At 45.9% G+C, this 11,843-nt stretch overlaps 2 protein-coding genes across 2 annotated transcripts; both read left to right on the forward strand.

Annotated features, from left to right (window-relative positions):
- The first annotated feature begins 314 nt into the window (after nucleotides 1–314).
- nrl (neural retina leucine zipper) lies at nucleotides 315–3,391 on the forward strand. The gene is made up of 4 exons (XM_071895600.1): nucleotides 315–932; nucleotides 1,068–1,355; nucleotides 2,500–2,715; nucleotides 3,233–3,391. Exons 1-4 carry the CDS (start codon nucleotides 315–317, stop codon nucleotides 3,389–3,391), a joined length of 1,281 nt encoding a protein of 426 aa, XP_071751701.1.
- A 3,309-nt stretch (nucleotides 3,392–6,700) lies between these two features.
- On the forward strand, nucleotides 6,701–11,444 carry LOC139908849 (GTP-binding protein REM 2-like). Its single transcript, XM_071895691.1, has 5 exons — nucleotides 6,701–6,754; nucleotides 7,304–7,613; nucleotides 7,786–7,859; nucleotides 9,488–9,665; nucleotides 11,146–11,444. Exons 1-5 carry the CDS (start codon nucleotides 6,701–6,703, stop codon nucleotides 11,442–11,444), a joined length of 915 nt encoding a protein of 304 aa, XP_071751792.1.
- The last annotated feature ends 399 nt before the right edge of the window (nucleotides 11,445–11,843 follow it).

Below are 11,843 nucleotides of genomic sequence, written 5' to 3' on the forward strand. Positions count from 1 at the left end.
CAACATATTATGTAATGAAAATAGTTCTGAGGATTTATACATGACTTACTAATAATGAATTTCTTTTCCCTTGACTGCCCCTCTCCTCCCTCCCTGTATCCCTCACCATTTCTTTCCTTCAGGACAAGGGAGAAAGAGACAAGGGCACGGGGACACACGATTTCTCACGGAGGAAACTCACCACTCAGTCCTTTTCCTGACATCACTACTGCTGTCGTCTATGAGCTGCACTAAGACAGAAGAGTGGATTTGCAAACAATCCTGACATACGGAAAAGCCCTGCTGAACCTCAGTTTGCCCCAGCAACAGACACCATGTCGTCTCCTTCCCTCCCGATGCCTTCTCTCCCCCCAAGTCCTCTGGCCATGGAGTACCTAAATGACTTTGATCTCCTCAAATTTGAGGTGAAATCTGACACTCCTCCGCTCCCTCCTCCCTGTACGTACCCCAAATCTGGCCTCCCCCACGACCCCTCCAGCTCTCCGTACACCGGCCACCCTCCCCAGGACTCCAGTTTGAGCTCCAGCCCATACAACTCTCTGCCACCGTCGCCGACGCTCAGCGACGCCCACCCGCCGCCTTCGGGCTCTTCCTCCCTTTCTTCGTCATCCTCCTCCATCTCCTTCCCCCTCTCCATCTCCAACAGCTTCACCTCCGGCATCAGCTCCGGCTCTCAGGGGAACGTGGAGGGCAGCCCGGCCCACGGCGGGCCTCAGGGGCCCAACCCCGCCTCGCTGGAGGACCTGATCTGGCTGGCGGCGCTGCAGCAGCAGTTTGGGGGTGAAGTGACGGGACCTGCGTCGTTGCTGGGGGCCTTGGGAGGGGGGCCAGAGCGAGGAGACAGAGAGAGGGGGCCGGTCAACAGCTTCCTGGGTTGTGAGGATGCTGTGGAGGCTTTACTCAACTCTGCTGCTGCAGCTGTCAGCTCACAGGTAAAAGTCTGTCTTATCTTCCCTGTGTAACGGTTATGGTTTGTCTGTCTTTTACAGAGTCTTGTCATGAAAGAGATGAAAGCGTCTCTAACTCTCTCTGCTTCTTCAACACTGTCTGTCTCTCCTCCCTTCCAGTTTCCAGTCCTGTCTCAGAGCTCCAGCAGTAACCTGGGGGACTCCGGCAGCGACAGCGGAGGTGACATCTCCTGCGCCAAGGGGCCGGACATGTGCCATCGCCCGCTCGTCTTCCTCTCATCCGCTCCCCCCTCGCTGCCCAACGGTGCCCCCGCCTCAGCACCCTACCCACAGCCACCCAGCCCCCAGGGCCGACTCCATCACCATCAGCATCACCATCATCAGCATCACCCGCACCACCCCATGCATGGCCATCATCACCATCATCATCACCTCCAAGTCAGTCAAGTAGACAGGGCAAAACAGCCATGCTTAGCACAGTGTGTATCAAAAAAGACTGGGTGGGAGGGGCAGTTTGGTTTGGTCACAATGACGATACTGAACAGAAAGTGTAAAATAAAACATGGGAGGTTAAAGGAGTGCAGATTGACATATAGAACGATAGCAGAAGTAAAGAGAAAAGAGTGGCACATGTAGCCTGGGAGGGTTGAGAGGGAGGAGAGAGGGATCATGCAGTGAAGGATTAGGATTAGGACATTAGAACATGGTTATGAATGTCTGTGTCTATCCTAAGTATCACCTGTTGGATTGGTCTCTGAATTGCAATGATAAGTGCCGCTACATCTTTGTCTTTGTCTTTAAAGCCACAATATGTTTTTCTTCCCTATGTAAATTATGGGTTTATTAGATATTCATAGATTATTGAGGGAATCTACTACTATCTACTACCATTTATACACACAGTCTACTTGCTGATGGAGATTTATGTCAACTTCAGATTCCCCTGTACTTCAAAACACTTCCACATGAGTGCTATTATGGGCTTTTAATGTTTGTTCATATAAATACTTTTCTGTCAGTGGCTCTCAACCTTTGACCGAGTTGGCTAAATAATTACCTCAAAACTAAAATGTTAAATGTACTTTGGGAAACACTACTAATATAAACTATGCAGTCTAGGATGCTCAATTCTGAATGGATTTTTAATTGGTAATTAAGCGCTCCTCTGTTATCTATGTCTGTTTTCTCTGGTGTATCAAGAAGTCTGGATGGATTTCTCGATGCAGTATGTGGAGCACAGTGTGAGCTTATGATAATATCTGCTATTATTGCCGTGCATAATCCTGATCACTGTCACCCACACTTAGTCAGATTACATGACAGATTATGGACATGTGGTGCCGAAATGTGCCCCCTGACAGCACACAGCGTGCTCACACACCACATACACATCACATGTACAAAAGCCGAAATGCAAACATCTTTCTTTGTCTGAATCTGTTCTTGTATACATCCTCTATCAGAAATGCCACCTCATACTCATCCATATACTCCAGTGTTTATCAATTTTAGCATGTGTCTCGTGGCCAATTAACATTTTGAAATAACAAATTCCCTGTGTGTTTTTTTTCTCTCTCCATCTGTTTAGCAGTGTGGGGTGGATGAGCGCTTCTCTGATGAGCAGCTCGTGAGCCTGTCAGTGCGGGAGCTGAACCGACACCTGCGTGGAGTGAGTAAGGACGAGGTGGTGCGCCTGAAGCAGAAGCGCCGCACACTAAAGAACCGCGGCTATGCCCAGTCCTGCCGCTACAAGCGCTTACAGCACCGCCACGCTTTGGAGTCTGAGAAACACGTGCTCACACAACAGGTACACACACACACACACACACACACACACACACACATATTTGTGCTGTGACCCTCACTGACTACATTCATTCCCTAACCCCCAACTCTAACCTTAACCCTATCCATTACATGCCTATCCTCAACTCTTACCCAACCCCAAACCCAATCCTAAATCTAATCTTAACCCTAAACACAAGTACCAAGCCTAAAATATCCCTTTAAAGGAGCAGGGACTGGCAAAATGTCCTCACTTTGGAGGATTTTCCTATTATTTCTGTCCTCGGGAGGGACTGCTCCTCAAAAGCCCTCATAGAAATACAAGAACAGACACACACACCATTACTTGCCAGTATCTGACATTCTGAAATTCCTACTCAACTCCATTTGATCACAGAAAAACAAAATAAGCATCAAATCACATTCTTAACAATACTTGGCATAAACAATATGTGAACATCTTTTGGACAAGAGTTGCACACTGTGGCATATCTCAGTGAGCACAAAGTCATCATCGACATCTCACTTTTCCTCCTCAGTTGGAACAGCTACAGTGTGAGCTGACTCGAGTGCTGAGGGAGCGAGACGCCTACAAGGCTCGCTACGAGAAGCTGATCAGCACAAACCACGGCGCCAGCGATGCTCCGCCGGCCCGCACCAACAACCCACCTTCCCCACCCCCCGACTACTTTCTCTGAGTTCACCTGGAGGGAAGGACAGGAGATAACAAAGAGAGGGATGAAAAGAGGAGGCCAGCCTAAATGGAGCAATCAATGATGAGTAATCGGACTTGGGGAAGAAAGCAAAGGAGGGTGATGCGTATGCGTGTGTGCGTGCGTGTGTGTGTGTGTGTGTGTGTGTGTGTGTGTGTGTGAGAGAGAGAGAGAGGGAGAGAAAGAGAGAGAGAGAGAGAGGAGAGAGAGAGATTGGCAGGCAGTTTTGGGGTTATACAACTGTGAAATCCACCCCCTGAGTAATCATGGGGAAATTGACTGTTAATTCATAGGGTTAGATTCAGCTCTAGGTTGCTTCATGGACTCAGTTTTACTTCACTGCGAAGTTGATAGCAGCACAAAGACTGGGTGCGAGGTCTTTGAGATCTACCTTGTTCTGGTAATATCAGCGCGATGGTGGAGAAAACAGCCTGTGGCCCGAGACCATCAAAATGAATCATGTGAAATCCAATGCTTTGTCTTGCATTAACACTATCATTCGTCCCTAACACTGCTGAGCATATTATCTATGAAGATATTCAGTAAAAATGATGATATACCTGATATACCTGAAATTTGCTCTCCAAATGAGTGGTTGAGTCGAGGCCCAAAATGTAGTTTTTTGTTTTTTTTTATATAAGCTGCTAACAATGCAGAGGTCTGAGTAGTGCAGTGGTGCTGGATGTGAAGTGGTATGGGCTTGGATAAAGTATCCATGGCATGCAGTTGTATTTGCCAGCTAATATTTCACAGTTGCCTACCAAGGAGTTTAAGCTCACCAAGACTTGTTATTCTTTGTAAGATGAATAATCATAGATTAAAGAATGTACAAGGATACTTTTCCTGGGAGTATTCCAGTGATTGTGCTAAATGAATGATGGAATTATGCTCTTGTGTTTAGCAAAGATACATCTTGAAAAAAAAAAAATGCTGAGAAATCCACACTTTGCTAGTTGGAAAATACTTGCAGTGTGCTATCTGTGACTGATGTTTTGTTCAATAACAAGAGGTTAAATTTGCTGTCAGTGACGGCTCCACAATCAAAAATGGGTCCTACATGCAAAGACGTGGAGCTGGCAGTGTGTTTACTAAAGCTATGGTGAAAGAGATTTAGACAAAGAAACCCAACGCAACAGGCAAAAGAGTGTGGCATGATTTGTGTGATTGTGTCCTGTTCTCAAGCCTAGAGAAACTATTTTGGGTAATAATGAACACCTCTCTGACAAGGATGATCACCATGATGCAACATGCAGCACCACAGAGCTGGTCACTGTGGACTTGGATACTGTGGACTTGGATACAAAGAAAAGGTGCAGGGATAAAATGCAAAAAAAAACTCTTCATGGAGGACATCTTCTTAACTGTCCCATGAAAACGTTGCCAGGGTACATGCATTAGAGCTATTTATTTTGTTTGGGTGTAGGTAAAATAAATTGATCTATTTGTTTTATTTATTCACTTATTTATTCACAGTATTTATTCATTGTTTATTTATGTACCAATTCTAATTATTTTACTGGTTTATCATTTTATTCCATCAAGCTTAGTGTGTATTTTTACTTTCCCACAGTTTATTATTTTATCCAATTATGATTAGAATTAACATTATTACAATCATTATGGCCATTATTATGGTTTCATGCTCCTATTGTAGTGTGGTTTCATATGCATTATGAAATAAACAAAATACTTTACCATCACTGGCATGCTGTAATGTGTTTCTTGTATTGCGTGTACACAGGCTTTGCCCTCACCTCTTTTTCATTCCCTTCTCTGAGCATCACCTCGGTTTCAGTCTTCTGCAGGCCTTTTGTCTTTCCCTCACCCTGTAGCCCCATCCCCTCTTCCATCTCTCTCTCTATCTCTGTCCCTCTATAGTGAGGCAGTGACCCTGGGTGTGTGCTGTTTGGGATGACCTCACCTTCAGCTCTACCTCCCTCTCTGTGTCTCTCGCTCTCTCTCTGGCCGGTATAATAGGGGCAGGATTAGGGCTATAATAGCGCCCTGACTGCTCACTGCCGGAGTCCATTGTGGCATTGTGTGGGAGGGACGCACCGCCGCTCCGCTCACTCACGGCCACACTCACATTCTGACAGAAAAAACACAGGCCCAAATACACTCCTTGGACACATAAATAGAAAATGACTTAATTTAACAAATGTAAATTAACAGTGACTCAAAAGATCATCTGTGTGTCACGTGGCTGAATGCTCTCTTCAAAAGGATACAAAAGAGAGAGAGAGAGAGAGAGAGAGAGAGAGAGAGAGAGACACATTTGAGAGAAAGTGAGACCTCTGCTGTAGGTTGTCATGCCTCTTTCTGCCCACGGGAATACCCAGATGACACATTTAAAACATGTATTCCCCTTGGACACACACACACACACACACACACACACACACACACACACACACACACACACACAGAGGAAGTCAGGAAAAGAGTTGTGTTATGCTGCGCCCTAGCGGTGGAATCCATATCGTCTGCATCTTCCAAAAGTCAATTAGAGCCGCATGAAATTGAGGATCTTATTGCTGCGCGCGCTTCACCGGCTCTACTTTCACTCCCGTTGGCCGTGCTTTGCTTTTCAAGGCATTGCTATTGTCTGAGCTGGATGGCGTTGTACGTGTAGAAAATACAACGCGTGTTTCCTGAGGGGAGCCCATCTCATCTGCAGAAACTAAAACCTGGAGAGCGTCACGCACCAAGTCAGTGAGTCATGAACACACTCTCAGTTTGGAGAGCGGTGATTGTACGGCACCGACTGCAGAACTGGACTGGGGCCCGACACTTTATCAATCTTTAGTATGGTGGAAGGAGAAGTGTGTAGGTAGCAGCAGCCTGTTCTGCGCGCGGGCGTGTGTGTGTGTGTGTGTGTGTGTGTGTGTGTGTGTGTGTGTGAGAGAGAGAGAGAGGGAGAGGGAAAAAAGAGAGAGAGAGGAAGACAGAAACAAGAGAGTGAGGGGGAGAGGGAGAGTGCATGTGTGTGACCGAGGAAAAAGATAGAGATATAGAGAGAAAGGAGAGAGTGTGTGTGACAGAGAGATACACAAAGAGAGAGAGAAAGAGAGAGAGAGAGAGAGAGAGAGAGAGAGAGAGAGAGAGAGAGAGAGAGAGAGAGAGAGAGAGAGACCGTGCTTACTCTGTAGTTGCCGTGCGCCGTGTGACAGGTGAGAGATCATACCGGCTGTGAGGTCGAGCTGGTCGGGTTGATACAGTGGATGGGCGGGTAAACACTTGGGTGTCTCTGTTTCTGTTCAGTCTTTATCCTGATCGGTGTGTTTCAGATTGCAGATGCCGACAGATGTGCCCGAAGACAGGAGCAACAACGAGGAAACACCGACCAAGGTAGGCTGTTCAGGCTGCTCGAGCTGTGGCAAATAGCTCTAATACTTGATGTCCGCATTATATTCAATTAGCCAATCAGCTTTGAGGCATTTGATTGATGTGTGTGTTTGATGTGCTAATTGTCAGTTAAATGAAGGAAATGACTAGCCTGCAATTTAAGAAGAAAAAAAAAACAGTTTTTCTGCAGCTGTGTCACGATGTGTGTGTGTGTGTGTGTGTGTATGTGTTGGGGAGGTGATGGGGTGACAAGCACGACAAAAGGAGATGTTTCCCATTTTAACTACAAAATGCAACTCCTCCCTCTTTCTGTGATGAGCTGCTTCACATTGATTATTGCTCTGCCTTTACAACACAAATGAGATTTGACTGAGCACCTCAAGTCACATTCTGCCAGATCAAAGATCACATAGATCCAACATGGCTCTGGGTCACAGTAATCAAGCTTTGGGTTCTGTCTTTTTTGTTATATGAGCACTACCATATCTGAATAATGATAGTGGTTCATTAAGTCCATGGTATGCAATATAATAATGTTCCCCTCTCCTCCAGTGTGACAGCATGACTCTGTCCAGTACCCCAACTGTTCGCAGAGGGAGCACTCCTCTGCCAATTAAGCACCAGCTCAGACGAGAGGAAGCTGTCCATGATGACTGTGATTGGACATTAGGGGCGGCTGGACCTTCTCCTCCGCCAATTAGCTTCAGCCCGGCGGTGGATGACACTCTGACCGGAGCGGCGGAGGGCCGGCCTGACGGGCCATTACGGATCGCCCTGCTGGGGCAGAACGGGGTGGGAAAGTCATCTCTGGCCATCACCCTCGCCGGGGATATGGACAGGACTGCGTCCGTGGATTCTGAGGGTACAAAGCTGTATGTGTGTATGTGTGTTTGAGTGTAACGATGTAACATCATGCAGAGCAGTATTATAGTGTTGCAGTGAAGAGACTGTCCATTTTGCAGTGCACAGCAGGTAAATAAATCACAGCACCCATCTCCCATCTGAGAGCTAACGGCTGCTCTCCCTGTTCCTAGGGGAGGGCTATGTTCGCACAGTCACCGTGGATGAGGAGGAGAGCATCATCATTATCTATGACAACTGGAGACAGGTGAGCCAAACAACCCCTCAGCACCTCAGTTCCCACACTCCCTGCTCCCTCATTAGGCCACCGAGCCCTCTCTCCACCTATATATGCTCAGCCGCCTTGACACCGAGCTACTTTTGTCATTTCGATATGGCGTGTACATGTTTGTTCATCTCGTTTAGTCACAGTGTTGCTGGTCTATCTCTGTCTGCAGACACGCTGGGGAAATATTACCAGGGTTTCTGCCTGAGTCCCCTTTGTGAACAGTAATTGATTGATATGATAATCTGTAAACAAGGAATACAGATACAGACACAAATAATACAGTACAGGGAATGAGATGAAGGGAAGAAAATGATTCAAAGGAAAGGGGTGAAACACAAATTAGGTAAAAAAAAAAAAAAAGACAAGATACATACTGTGTACAGTATATTTTAAATGCATAGATATGTATTCATAGTGTATTTGTTGAGGAAATTGCATTTGTTTGCTGGACTTGAAGGCACCAACACAAAAACTGATGCAAAGCTCAGAGAAACGCTATAAAGAAAGAGCGAAATAAATCTGTCGTCATATAAGTCAGCAACAGATGATAATTTAACTGTTTTGTGCATCTGCATCTGGCTGCAGAAAGCTCATTATCAGGTTGTTTTCCACACATTTCCGTCTTATCCCTTGGGCTCAGTTCAGAAGCATCTGTGTGTGTGGATGTGAGAGAGAGCTGCCCACAGAGCAGATGTGCCAAATGACTGCATTATCTCATTATTCATGTTTCTGATTTGGGAGGATGTTTGGAAACACAGCATACACACCCTCTTGACACAATATGTCTTTTTGATGTAAGCATTTTTGTGTGTTAACTGTTTCTATAAATAGTTCTCTTTGCTGTGAGAGAGGTTGTAACGGTCGCCTTACAAGGGATGTGCTCATATTCTCGTAGTATTGTGCTCTATCTCTATCATTAGGCTTTGGTCTGTGCTCAGTTTCCCATCTAGATTCAATTCAAATTGAATGAAAAGCACCAAGGTAGCGCTCCCTTTAGACTGGCTGAAGGATTCAGTCAAGGATATGTACGCTCTGAGGATTGTATCTGTGTGTGCTATTTGGAGAGGATGGATGTTTGCTCTCTGCATGTGTCACCAGGTAGTTGAGGTGAATTGTAGTCGCCGCTATGCACAGTAGTAATTTGTCTCTAAACCACAGGGCATTTTAGATAGAGCAGTCAATTGTCTACTGTCACACCAGGCTGCTCTTCCACCTTTATACTGCATGCAAGACAACAATATTTCTGAGAACAGTGGAAAGTAAACCTGTCCAAATGCTCATGAGTTTCTCTGGCAGTTTTTTTTTTACGACCATGGTGTGTTTACAGTCCGAAATGAAGGTGTTGACTTGTCCATCACTCTCCATGCTTCCCAGCAACACTGAAGTATGATGATGTTAACGCACAAACCTTTCTGACCTGTGGTTGCAAGTGATTTAGAAAGTGTGGCAATGTGTTCACTGGTAACACAGGCCACTGAGGTCTACAATGACAGCAGGTTTAGACATTGGTTTTCTTATGCACAAAGCCAAGTATCAGAGCTTTCCCTCCTCTCCCCACCTCCTTTCAAGTTTTATCATACGGCTGTGATTCTCTCTCCGTCCCTCAGGACCTGTCGGCTCTGCAGTGTGAGGTGTGTGTTCTGGTGTTTTCAGTGACAGACAGGCGCAGTTTCCACCGCACCGCTCAACTCCGACTTCTCTTGAGGGAGACTCAGCCCCAAACTCCCATCATCCTCGTCGGTAACAAGAGTGACCTGGTCCGCTCACGTGAGGTCACCTATCAAGGTAAGACGATGCTGTGTTGATGCTTTCACTCCCCTATTGTCCTCTTTTTTTCTTACACGTTTGATGCCTCCCACCATTGTTGTGCTCCTGTCATCTCCACAGTGGGTGTTGACATTTTCAGCTGTGTATCTCCGTAGGGAACCTTGATGTAGGGTGAAATATAAATATATATGGGGAAATGTAAATGGCACAGCGTTTCAGCTCCACCACAGTGTGGGAGTACGAAGGGAGTAACAATTATAGTTGAAAGCAGGAAAGCCACATTCACTGTGAGGGCACTCCATGTCCATATTCATCCAATTTTACCAATACACAGGATCTGGTGTGAGTATCCATTGTACTATTCAATCAGGATGAGCACCTACATAGAAAAGACCACATGCATAGTACTTTCCCTCCAAACTTAAAGCAGATTTGAAGCCTGTTTACACAACAAAACATGTAGACCTTTGGCTATAGGGGCTCTCGACTGTAACTGGAGTGTAATATCTTCACTTTGGTGAGGTGGTTTTTGGAGATAAAAATGATGTGCCATCCTTGCTACTAACTTGCTTCAAGTTCTCCTAGCAAACGCAAACCCCTCACCTCTCCTGTTTTCACTTTCTGTCTCTTTCTCATCTGTCTCTCCCCCTCTGATATGTTCTCATTGGCTAGCCATGACTTGTCTTTGTGCTCCAGAGCGTCGCACCTGAGGATTTTTAGATCGTCTTTCCATGTCTGTTAATGACGGTTAATATCTTAAACCTTAACTGCTTAATGCTCTTAAAAAAATAAAATCTAACCATCTATCAGAGATAATTGTGTAATCTTTAATTGACAAATGAGGTTTTAATTAGAGCTAATTAAGAGAATTGAACTGCCTCTAGCCGTTTTTCACCCTTTTGTTTCACCCCCTTCGTGGCTTCTTTAACTTGTATTAGCGTTGCACACTGGGTCCTGTGTGTGTGTGTGTGTGTGTGTGTGTGTGTGTGTGTGTGTCAGGGATGGGGGCGGGGATCATATGTTATTCTGTAATGATATACAATACAATAACTGAAAATCCAGAGCAGAGCCGGCCCTAAGCTTTTGGTAGCCATAAACAAAATACTGTTTGTGGACCCGAAACACTCCAACCATATCCACCAAATTACTCCCACCATAATAACAATTCCATGATGTGGTCCTTCTTAGCAGTTGCATAATGTTTATACCACAGGCCGGCTCTGATCCAGAGAAACCTTAATATTTCTGAGGTCAAACAGAGGTGAGCTTTGCTGCATCACAGCAATAAAAGAGAGATGAAACGAGCTTCTTCATTTTACTAATAAAGATGCACTCGTCACCACTGCAGTCCCTCACTCTAACTGTAAATAGTGTTAAGCCCTGACAGAAGCCTTTATTCATTGCTGGTATCTTTCTTCCTCTCCTTTTCTAATTATTTTCACTCATCTTGTCCCTTCCTCTCTGCTCTCTCTCCATACCTCCCGAACTTTTCCCTCAGAGGCCATGTCCAGCGCCGCCCTCTATGACTGCCTGTATCTGGAGATCTCCGCCTCTCTGGACCACCGAACCCCAGAGCTGCTGGAGTGTGCGGTGAGGCTAGCGAGGGGCCAGGCCCCGTGGCCCCCAGGAGCCAGCGGGGAGGACATGAGCGGAGGAGGGCAGCGCGAAAGCATAACCTCCCGTGCCAAACGTTTCCTGTCTAGCCTGGTGCCCCGCTACCCCCGAGAAAGAGAGCGAGAGGCGGGCAAGTTCCTCAGGCAGAAGTCCCGGTCTTGCCACGACCTCGGGGCGCTGTGATCGAGGACGAGGAGCTTAATGGCTAGGCCGTTAACAGAGATAGCCGGGAGTAATGTAGTATACAAACAGAGAGAGAAAGAGGATAATAGAGCAATTTAGTGGATAAGAGACAGAGAAATATGAGCAAGTTACAGAGATGAGGCTGCGTGAATGTGAAGGTGGCAGAGTAATGAGAGGACAATGTGCACACAGCAAAGGAGAGCAGGGAGAATGACAAGGTTGTGATTACGTTTATGCATAGGATAATATAGAAATTTTGTACACAAGATCAAGCACTGAAGACCTGACGAACACTCATTAAGATACTGTTTTAGAACACCTGTAAATAGACTGTAGTAGTGATACTCAATTGCCACCCTCTTTGTTTTGAGAACAAAATAAATTGCTTTTATGAGTCTT

This window comes from Centroberyx gerrardi, chromosome 9 (genome assembly GCF_048128805.1).
Source record: "Centroberyx gerrardi isolate f3 chromosome 9, fCenGer3.hap1.cur.20231027, whole genome shotgun sequence".
NCBI lineage: Eukaryota > Metazoa > Chordata > Actinopteri > Beryciformes > Berycidae > Centroberyx > Centroberyx gerrardi.